Here is a 12,094-nt window from a genome sequence, read left to right on the forward strand (position 1 = left end):
GTGTTTTGGGAGGAGTAGAACGCATCCAAGGAGTGTCAAGTCATGCATCTCTCTCTCTCTCTCTCTCTCTCTCTCTCTCGCTCTCGTTCTCTCTTACACACACACACACATGCATCTCTCTTCTCTCTCTCGCTCTCGTTCTCTCTCTCTCTCTCACGCACACACACACACACGCTCTTCCAAGTGCTACTGACCCCGCGTGCTGCTGCTGCTGCCGCCGCCACGCAAATAGTGCCTACCCCGTACCCTCGCTCCAGCGAACCATCCCGGCAGACGGACAATTGCTTCGTATCCACAATAATTTGGTGCATGAAATAAGGAAATCATTTGATCTCATACTCAAAAATTTTTAATCAAACCATCTCTATCAGACTCGAACAAGTAAGTACACGATGATGTCAACAAGCACAACAAAACCCTCCAAGAACACAAAACTATATCGTAGGGATTAATGACAACTTCCTCTTCAGAACAATATTAATGTACATTCTGTCTCCATCGATCACAATGAATGCTGGGAACCAATAAACCACACCCTCATCGAGAATTATGAAAGACTACAACTGTGAGCTACGATTCTGGTGTTCTTAGCTGGTAATCACACGAGTAACCTCACTAGCCAACGGGGTAAGTCGAAGGTAATGCAGACTCTGCTAGCAAAAAGAGCTAGTGTTCATGCCGCTGCTTTGATCTCAAACTTGGGACGATCCTAATGCCATCATCATCGTTATGAATTAGGAAATGCCCGAACCACATCCATGATGGGGGATCCACAAATTGGGCACTTTCCACTGTTCCACTGTAACTCACAGGCACACTTATAACAGGTACACATATGACCGCACCTGAAGACAACAGCGCATGCATTATTAAGTTACATACTACTATGAATTCTTTGATGTCTTATAGACAAGGATATGGGCATTTGGTAAGGTAAGACTCTGATCTCACAAAAACCTCGGGTGCTAAGTAAACCATTTACCTGTAGAATACCGAATCAACTTGCATCTCGCTGCAGATGTAGCAGCCGCCTTTCCTTGCTGATGTTGCGCCCAAGTTGTGCAAGCTACTCCCTGATCCAGCTGTAGTAAGGCAAAATCATTCATGATATATAAGTTATAGGCTCTCTACAATGACTTGACATTTTATCTATGGCTCTCTAATGCAACTTCAGCCAAAAAAAGTTCAGAATTTTCCAGATAGGCAAGATCATGTTTACAAATGACATTGAACATAAACGTAGATTTTCTTTATTTCAGTTTTCTTCCACGGAGTCATACTTCTACACCAATGTTGCCATAAAATAGCAAACCATTTTTTTTCCTTCGAGTTCTTCGAGATCAGATTAAGATCAGATGAAGAACGATTGCTTGCCATAGTTCTTTTGTTTTTATAGAGAGATTATAGTAAAGACATATGGCTTTTACAAATCTCAATGGTGTCAAAAGATCCACATAGTCGATCCCAAATAGTTGGGACTTATGACTTTGCTGCTGCTGTTGTTGTTGTTGTTGTTGTTGTTGTGTTGCAGAGATATTATAGTTAAATACAGAATGAAAATCAAGATGGCAGATCCTTCAACATGGATGTCATCATGCATAGGAAAAAACAAAAAAAAAAATGCAAGTATACGAGTACTCACTTGATTGGAAAATTGCATCCAAAATGTCCTGCTTGATAGAATGCTGTAATTTGGCTTGCCACTCCATGCAACTCTTGACCAATTTCCGCAGTTCACTAATTTCATCATGGATTTGAGCCATATCACTTCTCAACTTATGCATAGCTTCCATATCCTGTCATATCACCAATGAATACATTTCATCAGCAAACACAGAATTCTCAATGAGATAAAAACATGGAGATCCAACACATACTGGCACATTATTAGATGATTGGTGCGCAAATGAATTATGCTGCCAACTTTCTTGGTGGTGCAAGGTATGATATTGTAAAGGTATCAGTGATGATGAGACAGATGCTTCTTGCTCAGTGTTCTGGTATTCACCATTTTGTTGCCAACAAGGGTGATCCTCATCATTTTCTGCAAAATTCTCATCAAAACCTTGTTTCCCTTGTCTCTGTAGGAATGACAATAACATTTGATTCATCTTATCGCAGAAATCACTCTCAAGGGAGGTGGAGACTCTTCTTCTGCAGAGAAAATGAAAATGAGACTTTTAATCATGAAGTTCTGAACTCAAACTGCTAAATTCTTATAATCTTCTGCAAATGAAGAATTAATTAATACCCACTCTTCAACAGAGAAAACAACATTAATGGGATTGCTTGATTTCAGAAAAAGGATCACAATCAATGGAGAAGAAGATCGAGCTTACTTGTCAGGTAGAATAACATGTTAATTGAAGTTAAATAAAAACATAATTATTACCTGAATTTCCTAACTGTACTGTAAGTAAAGATAAATTGATCGAATTATACTATAGGATTGTTTTTTGTGTCCTGATCTTAGCAAAATGGAATCAGTATGTACCTCTCGAGAAGGTCCCTTATTTCAGCATTGTCTGAGAAATTCTGAAACAAGTCATGACATGGAGGTCGCCTCCTCACCCTCCATTGCCGCCATGAATTAGTTGGACCCTCATCTATCCAACTACTAGCATTTTGCTGTGGGTATGATTCTAGTTCCTCAACGGTGGCCTCACCCTGCCAGCCATTTGATAGTGATGAGTCTGCAGGCCTTTGCCAATCAATGTTACTCATCCATACATTCTGCTCATCCCAGGAACCATCAATACTATGGCTTGCTTCCTGTGTATCATTGCTCCTGGAACATGGTGAGTTGGTTCTGGTTGGAGTGCTTTCTGAATCTCTTGGAGACACAGTTCCCTGATACTGATTGTTATCCCTAGTCAACTGATCGGTAGAGCATGTGTAGCCTGAGTCTTCAGTATCCATGGCAAATTGAATTTGAACACTGCTCGAGCTCTCCGGAGTTGGCTTTCTGCTGCCAGAATGATTCCCTCTTTGGTTGAATCTCTCCCTGGTAATGTTCAAGCAGACCAATTGATTGAAATCTAAGTTAGGCAAGTGAAGGATAATAAGTTCCAAACGTGAAGCTCCAAGTGGATCATTTGCACATCTTTTAAACACGAAAATTCTCTGTCCTAGGCCATGATAAGGCACCACATTTGCTCACAATAGAGTGAAAATGGAAGCAGCAGACTACTCCATGCTAGTATCTATGGTTCATGTCAAGTGAAGGTTCTCAAGCAACCTAACACATGGTTCCATCACTGGAGTTGCTATAAGAAAAAATATGGTTCTGATCATCTAAGCAACATCAACATAGATTATTCTTTTCATATCAATTGGCTTCTTTTCATATACCAAAATCGACATGAATTGTGTTTAATCCAGATCAACTGTGGCAAGTGCAATAGCCTAGGATAGTACCTTAGAAATGAGATTGTGGCTCCATTATGTGATTGATCCAATTCCAACGTTCTAGCAGGTGCTCTTAGGTGATCCTGCTCTGTTACTTGTCGTCGCAAAGACCTGAGCCTGAGCATTGACTGCAGAATATGCCACGCAAAAGAAGAGCAATTATTAGAGAACGTGAACATATATCTCCTTTCCTGGTATGATGCATATGCAGTAGTTCATTAATGTTTATCCATAATGAAATGATGGAAATGCAAAACATTATGCTAGGCACCACCTTGCCTGCATTGGTCATCATTTGTTCTGTGGTCGCTATATGTTTATATTGTATTACTGGATGGACTCCAAGCCCTTTTGTGCAACAGAATATACCAAATGAAGAACATATTCTAAATTCAACAGCCTGAAAGTGAAGATAGATATTAAAAATATTTGACTTTTCTGATACAGCTACATTTTTATTGTCTTTTCTAGTTTAACACAGATCTCAAATTGACTCATACAACCTTTAAAGAGTCAAAAAGGTACCTGATCAAACTCTATATTAGTGAACTCCTAGTTAAACCAAGAACACCTAATAATGGCATTTATTCAGGATATGGAACACCAACAGCTGAGTTTGTTCTAAATATGGAATATAAATACAGGAATAACAACAGTCGCATTAATGAAGAAAAAGAAATACATGTCTCATCTATGTTGGCTAGGAAATTAGTGTTTTTTTTAGAACCAGAAAAGGGATGTATAACACAAACCATGACCTAGATACTAAGCTCCATCAGAGACAAAGAAACAACCTGTGCCAGAATCTTGCTGATTTAGAGATTTTGCACTAAAACAAAAGAGCAGGCATCATCTTTTCTATATCTTCCCTGCACAAGTAGTATCCGTAGAAAAGAAAGAAAATTGAGAAATCTCCTCTACTAGGTTGTTTCCTAAGAGAGAGAGAGAGAGAGAGAGAGAGAGAATGATCTTTTCTTAAATAGATGAAGGGGAAAAGGATGAAAGATGTCCCTAATGCCAAACTAGGATGATAGTCAAGTTTAAACTCTCTGTTCCATGGTTATATCACCCAATTAAGTTTCAATACTGGAAGTGTTAATCCACCTAGAATTACTAACTCAATTAAGATCTCACTCCTTTATTGAACTTCACTCTGACAACTAACAGAGATGGTGAACTTCTATCATTACTGAGGATAACGATTGATCGCATTTGACACCAACATCAATTAAGAATGAACTGTAATATTCTTCCTACACTAAATATACTTTATGAGCAACTATATTCAGCCAGATCTTGTACCCAGTTGGAGCTGTACTTGGCATGGAGTATTATGGACATTATTTGCCAAAACAATAAGTTTCTGAAAGCATTGATACAAGCAAGGAAAGCTCTGGCTTTAAATTTCAGGAGCAGAAATGTTTCTGGTAGTAAAAAAATGAGTTCCATGAAGTTATGTTCTAGAAAAGATAAAAGAGTGTCATGTCTGTATCTTGTCCATCAAATAGACAATATATGAGACTAAATCTTACCTCTGTTTTCCCTCAAAGCATGCATAAGAAGCTGGAAAGAGAAAATTTTCATCACCTAATCATACACAAGACATTACAGTACACCTACCAAATTCCTTGTGTGCTTAAGAAGGGCAATTGAAGAGAAGCATGTCAATATATTTATTACCGAGAATCTAAAGCAATTAAACTCTACTAAAATGTGAGGCCTACATCGTTACCACTCATAAAATGTGAAAGCTATAAGAAAGGCTGTTGCAGTTCACCTGAAGGCGGCCGCGATGCGCAAACCGCGAGACACATTGATGGTCGGCCAATGCCGCGAGCTCCTTCCGCCGCTCCTCTTCCATTCTTGCGACCAAATCCTCCATCTCTCGCCGCCCTCGCAACCCCCTCAGTCTCAAACTGGACGAGCCCGTGCTGCAGAAACTGTCCGCCTTATCCGTCGTCACCGGATTCTCTCGCCGCATCGGCTTGGTGTCATGGTTCAACGGTGCCATGGAGCTGCGTGTTCTGTCCCCTGAGCTCAGCATCTTCACGATGCTCCCCACCCGGCCCTTGTCGTTCTCATTCGATGAAGAAGGCGGATTCGCTGGCTCGCTGGTCGCCGTAGTTGTCATGTCGGACTCCCAGTCACCAGATGCATCCGAATCCTCGACACCATCGGAGTTAACAGCCGAGGGCTCGTCGGTTGGGGCGGCATTGGCGTTTTCGATACCATCGGAGTTAACACCCGAGGGCTCGTCGGTGAAGGCGGCATTGGCGTTTTCTGCGTTGCCACCGCTGCTCGCCGGGCGGTGCTTGGGAGTGAGCCCGGCCTCGGCCTCCAGCTCCCGCCACATTTGTATCAGCGATGAGGCCCGGACGCTGCGCGGCAGGTCGCCGGCGCCGGAGGTGGACGCGGGAGCGCTGCCCGAGCAGGTCTCGGAGGGCTCGGGGGACGCCTCGCGGAGCAGCGAGGCGGCGCGGGCGGAGACGGGCTGCGCGACGGTAGTCAACGCCGATATCTCGGCCTCATGCGCCTGCCGCTCGATGGTGGTGACCATCTCCCGCGCCTGCCGCGCGGCCCACCGGTCTAGGATCTGCGACTGCCGCTTCCTCGCCGTCACCGGCGATCCCCTGTCGTCCTCATTCGTTACGACGGAATTGGCAACAGCAGTCGAAGCCACCGAAGAAGAAGACGTGGAACAGGAGGAGGAAGGTGCGTCGGTGCTCTGCGGCTGGCGAACGAGGACTTTCCTGAGGTGAGCAGGGGAGAAGGAAGTGCGAGCGTGTGCCGCGCCGAAGACGGCGGCGGCGAGGCGACCGGGGTCGCGCCACTCGTCGGCGGCGTGCATGCTGGCCACCGAAGAGGCCATGCCAAAAGGCGAAAGGAACGAGAAGGAGGGCAACAAGGACGACAACTAATGTCGGGGGGTGGCGATGGAGGAGGGAGGGGTTCTCGGCGAGAGCAATATAAGATGGGAACAGCCGTTTCATTCCATCCGCCTCTTGTCTCCTATTCTGAGCATGGTGTAATAACGAAAGGGCGGGATTGCTGTTGTTGTTGTTGTTGTTGTTGTGGAGCTTCTTCTTCTTCTGATGATGATGCGGAGCGAAAGAGAAGGAGAGGTTTCGAATTGGGTTGTGGGGAATTGAATCGGTTCATCCCGAGCATGTGATACTGCGGTCGTACCAGGAAGCAGTAGTTATTGGCGTCGTTACTGCTCCCCAGGGAATGGCTGGTGCGGAGACGTTAATGGAGGAGGAGGAGAGCGATTTGAAAGAGTGGATGGATAGGGAAGGAGGAGGCGAAGGTCGCGGGCGGGATGAGCGCGCGGCCAGCCATGGAAACTAACGGTGGTGGTGGTGGGAATGGGCTGGTGATGGATACGCACGCGTGAGATGAGAAAGATCGTTTCCGCCTCGCTCAACATCGTCATGTTCGATTCGATTTCGACTCGTACGAGTCCGATGCTCGACTCCTCCGATTCCATCCATCGCAGAACGCGTCCGTTCGAAGTCGCACGCGTTGCGTAATGGGAAACTTTTGGGCCGACGACGAGAGGATTCGGCCCATTGGATGATTAAAAGACGAAGACGAGGTTTCGGACTGATCCGCCACTTTTTAGTTGTAAGCGCATGTTCTTGCAGAGACGATGCAATAAAAATAATACATTAATGAAATTTGGGAAGAACAGGAGGATGCCTACTTTTATACATTGATGAAGAATTATATATATACATCATATCTATTATTATTATTATTATTATTGATGAACTCTTCAAAGTTCATCGCACAACAAACCTCCAATTCATACTGATAGAGTTTGTTTACTTCACTTGAATGTCAAGACTCAATTGACCCAACAAAATAATGATCACATCACTTGCATCTCATTATGCTTCAGGATACGAGCTTGTTTACTTCAAATAACAATAATGTTCATTTCGAAATCTCATCAAATATATTTTTGTTGTTTTCTTATTCTGGGAGATATATTGAGTGAAAACTGGGCGTGTTTGGCATCAAATGCTTTTCTTTTTTTCTTTTTGTTGTGTAAGTTATGTCATGATTTAGTTGTGAGTATTATTAGAAAAGATATTATTAAAAAAATAAATCATGATAAGATTATCATGATCATTTTAATATTTTGATGTTATATTATTGTGATTCTAAATCATAAAAATTATGATGATTCTATCAATAATGACGATCGAGATCTCAATATAAAATTATTCTCTCTTTGTTATTGTTGCTCTAATAAGCCTTTCTTTTTCTTAAGTTGCTTTGGTTCCTTTTTTTTTTTCATTTTTCGACATGGCCGGTGATGTATCTTCAACTAGACATTCATCTCATATTATTCTCAACGTCTTTACTTTTAAAAGTACTCTTATCTTTATTAACGTTAAAGTCTAAACTCATCTCAAACTCACATCTATAAACTATACCTTTTAGTATATTCAATTTTGTTCTCTTTTGATTAGTTATGATCTTATGGGTTATGTAGATGGCACCATCACTTACCCTCCACAAACAATTAGAGAGAATAATCTTGAAGTTCTTAATCCTAAACACACTTTTTGAATCCGTCAAAACTATCTTCTTGAAAGTACTATCATTGCATCTCTCTCTCCTCAAATCATTCCCTCCATAGCCTCTATAAAATCCTCTTTATCAAGTGTGATCCAAGTTTGCTATGTCAACCAATCTCGTGGTCACCTGAAATTTTCTTCGAGATTTCTAGGGACACGAAATCTATTTCTAACTATACGTAGATTTAACTATTATCTTACTTTTGTTAATGATTTCACAAAGGTTTGATTCGGTGAAAAAGATGATTTTTTTTCTTCACACCACAAGTGGTGTTGTACCCTTTTATCAACGAGGTAAAAGAATAGATTTCTTCATCAAGTTTTTTCTCTGGTTAGATCCTACGTCTCATGTTATCGAGACATTTGTCCAATTTCTTTTACCATTGCTCATGTCTTTTCAGATTTATGTGGTATTCTGTTGGTTTTTAGCATGGTCAACTTGCGACTCCTGGTGATGCTGAGGCACAACGAGATCTTCTCGTTCTGACTAATGACCTATTCGGTTCGATGCTACCGCTAAGAGAGGGAGGATGATGGCTTGTATCACCCCGTTAAGAGATTGGCTGTGTTGGGTGACACTAAGGAATGCTTCGATGAGCGGAACTTCCGATTGGAAAAAGGTCATTTGTGAGTAGTCTCATCCCCGGTTGTCCGCTACGCAATGACGCAGCATACAGGAAAGAAAGAAAGAAAGAAATATATAGAGCAAATTCAACTTGTTGATTACATGTATCTCTCTAAGACTCCATTGTTTAATCTGCAGCTAATTTAGAAAACCAGCTGACGATGCCTGTTGTCTGTCTTTTCAAGTCTCGCCAATCGATCTTGTCTTCAAAGAAGCAAGTCAATGCCCTGCTCTTCAATGGTAGGAGAAGGAAAATGGTTCCAGTTGCACGGAAGACATTAGATTATTCCAAATAATTCTCAGACAAAGAGAAAAGAAACCTACTAAAAGGGAAGAATTATGACGAAGAAGACGTGCCTGGGGTCGAGTGGGAGTGAAGGAATGATTATGAAGAAGAGAGCAGTGCTGATGGGCTGCAAGTACCCGCGCATTGTCGATTCTACTGGCAGGCGCCATAAATAGATGTATCTAACGACCGTGATCTGGTGACAACCAGTATGAACGATTCATTGCGATCAGCTTCGGTTTATGTAACATGCGTTGGCACATTTAATTGTAAAGAGAAGGAAGCGTACAGTACAGTGTAGAAGAAGATGGTCGGAACAAACAAGTATACGCTCGCATGTTGTACGGTTGGACATGGCAAACCTATCAACCCACGCTCGGGCTAAATTCTTTTTTTGTTCTTTTACTTTTTTGTCTGTAGACACAAATCCACTATATTGATGGAAGTTTTACAGGCAATCTTCCAGCAGTAAGCAAGCCACAAGCATAATAATCTTACACGGGAGCAAGAACAAATGAGTCAAGCAAAGTGAGTCTAGTTGTGAATTGAAGTCTGTGGTAGGCCTCCGTCGACATATTCTGATCTCCTTCAGCGGTCTACTTTGATGGAGTTGTGTTGGGGTTGATGGATAACCCTAAGGAATAATGGAGGCATGTTGTGGTCACATGGCTCAAGGGAAAAGCCCACCCTGACAACACATGCGATTGCCTGTCACCCCACATGCCATGTCTCCACCCCCCGACACTCACCACATGCAATTATGCTCATCATTCATACATTCCTATCATTGAAGAAGAAGAAGAAGAAGAAGAAGAAGAAGAAGAAGAAGAAAACTCTCAGGGATACCTCACACCAGTGTTTATACAACAAGTGGTCACAGCTCACTAGATTCCGCTATCACCAATAACCCGAGTAACTTGCATATGGTGGTGGTGGTGGTAGTCAGCGGTTAGTTGGTGGTGGAGAGGGAGCAGCAGTGGAGGTGGCGAGGGCAGGAGAGGAGGTGGTCGTTGGTCAGGCCGGCGGCCTGCATGAAGGAGTGGACGACGGTGGGACCGACGAACCGGAAGCCGCGCCGGACCATGTCCTTGCTGATGGACTCCGACTTGGAGGTCTTCACGGGGATCTTCCTGCATGAAGTGTAGTTGGTGGAGAGAGGCTTGTGGTTGACGAACCCCCACAGATACTTGTCCAAGGATCCCAACTCTCTTCTGACCTGTTCCAAGCCAGTCACATGCGGTGTCCGATTAGAGAGCTGGAAAGGAGAAGATGAGTTTATGAACATTCAGAATACAATTTCCATCTTTTGGTACTGCATGTATAGTGTTTTAAGAGGTAAAGCGCAGCAGTGAAGTATGTAATGTGGGTTCCCGGATCATATTTAAATCTTGTTCTATCAACTGTTTCTTAGTCGCGAATCCGAGCGGGTGCTTTCTTAAGGATCTGGAAATGCATAACCAAAAGGCCACATATGATATTTATTTTTCCTTTTTTTTATTTATTTTTCAGACAACTTCCTAGATGCAATTGGTTTGCCCATATTATATCTTCTTCTTCTTCTTCTTCTTCTTCCTCTGATTGTTTAGTATTCGATTAATTGGATAAACCTGGATCGACCGTCCATTTCATGCGACGAGGTTGTGGTTTTTTGTATTCTGATAACCCCATGAAATCTGATGGAAGAGGAAAAGATTTGTGCATGATAACTTGGTCATGTACCTCGAGAATTCTCTTAGCGTTGTCGACAACCCCTCTGACCCTCCCTAAATCCAGTCCATATGCTGCGCTAATCGAGACCATTTGCTTCTCCGTGTACTTGGACACCAACTCTGCATCGAATTCGGCAAATGCGGCCCTGCAACCAGAAGCACATGTAAACAAAACACAAATCTTCTCCCTTCTTTTCGTTCTCTCTAGTTTCAATGTACGTGACATGTTTACCTGAATTCCCCCCTTTTCTTCAAGATGGTTGTCCAATCCAACCCAACCTGAGCTCCAGCCAGCACTAGTAATTCGAACAGCATTCTGCATGATCAATCGGCTCTGTTACTCTCTGCTGTCCACACGACAAAAAAGCACAGAGACAGAGAGAGAGATCCGAACTCACCTGTCATCGTGGACGGGCACTCCCCACTCTCGGTCGTGGTATGCAATATAGACAGGATCTACGTAACAGAAGAAGAAAGAAATTTAAGGTGAGATTAGAATTGTACTGATGGGAAGAACTCTTTTTTGAGGTGGAAGGAGACGACAGCTCTTCTTACCAGAGTTTGGCGTTATGAAGCTGCATCTCTTCTCCTCCTGGCCGCTGGCATCACTGAGCACGGAAGAATCGACAGGAACCACCTTCCCTTCGAGCTTCGCCGGCGTCCGCCCGTAATGAGCGATCCGCATTTTCCGCTGTGCCTGCATCAGCACGGCGTGCTCTCTCTGTGCAGCGGCAATGCTGCCAGGAGCCCTATCACATGAGAGCAAGGAGGAATCGAGAGACGGCACGACTTGGCTTGCGCCGACGGAGCTCTTCGATCTCGTCATCATTGCAGGCCTCGACTTGGCGGAGGGCTTGTCGGTGCTTGTATTCAGCCCATTCGGATCGTTGCTCCGCTTCGGCGCTGCCTTGGCAGCTGATTTCAGCTTGGGAGAGACCGGCGGTGAGAGCTTAGGCAGAATAGCAGTACCGGGGTCAACAACATCAGACCTAGCAGCATGTTTGGTGAACGAGGTAGGCAAAGAGATGGACTTGTGGAAGGTCTTCTTGAGCGGCCGCCCGGCCTCCGGCGTCGCGATGCGGTTGGACGTGTTGGATGCCGGCTGCAAGACTGGCCTCCCGTCGATCTCGGCCACCGCCGCGCTGGCCATTGCATGGCCCGACTGGATCTTCGAGTTGCACATCCTCAAGAAATGGATGGGGAATAAAGGGAGAAAGAGAAGCTATAACAAGAATTTGTAGGGAATGGAACGATGAAGATGGAGGTGGGATGGCAGGAAGGAAGGACCAAAGGGTGCATATATAACTGTTAAGGGTGGGAAGGGGAGAGGAACTTGTGGGGAAGGGGTGGGGAAGGTGGGGACAGGTAGGAGGTGCAGGAGACGGGGAGCAGGTGAAAGCCGAAACATGCAAGGGATAGGGGGTGTTGCCATACAAAGCGCTTGTGGGCAGGTCACTCTTGGTAGGCTTTAGGGATGCTT

The 12,094-nt window shown here is 43.9% G+C and overlaps 2 protein-coding genes across 3 annotated transcripts; both read right to left on the minus strand.

Annotated features, from left to right (window-relative positions):
- Positions 1–425: 425 nt before the first annotated feature.
- Positions 426–6,425, minus strand: LOC135611353 (uncharacterized). The gene is made up of 7 exons (XM_065107085.1): positions 5,186–6,425; positions 3,418–3,536; positions 2,495–3,004; positions 1,878–2,154; positions 1,643–1,796; positions 983–1,082; positions 426–845 (listed from the first exon to the last, which is right to left on the minus strand). The coding sequence occupies exons 1-7, from the start codon at positions 6,275–6,277 to the stop codon at positions 728–730; spliced, it is 2,370 nt and encodes a 789-aa protein (XP_064963157.1). The 5' UTR covers positions 6,278–6,425; the 3' UTR covers positions 426–727.
- A 2,834-nt stretch (positions 6,426–9,259) lies between these two features.
- On the minus strand, positions 9,260–12,094 carry LOC108952701 (uncharacterized). Of its 2 annotated transcripts, none has more exons than XM_018825604.2 (5): positions 11,170–12,094; positions 11,013–11,070; positions 10,847–10,930; positions 10,625–10,760; positions 9,260–10,121 (listed from the first exon to the last, which is right to left on the minus strand). In XM_018825604.2, the coding sequence occupies exons 1-5, from the start codon at positions 11,795–11,797 to the stop codon at positions 9,855–9,857; spliced, it is 1,173 nt and encodes a 390-aa protein (XP_018681149.2). In that variant the 5' UTR covers positions 11,798–12,094; the 3' UTR covers positions 9,260–9,854. The 2 variants fall into 2 exon arrangements, with proteins under 2 accessions (XP_018681149.2, XP_018681148.2); XM_018825603.2 differs by having other exon boundaries at positions 9,260–10,160.

This window comes from Musa acuminata, chromosome BXJ2-4 (assembly GCF_036884655.1).
Source record: "Musa acuminata AAA Group cultivar baxijiao chromosome BXJ2-4, Cavendish_Baxijiao_AAA, whole genome shotgun sequence".
Lineage (NCBI taxonomy): Eukaryota > Viridiplantae > Streptophyta > Magnoliopsida > Zingiberales > Musaceae > Musa > Musa acuminata.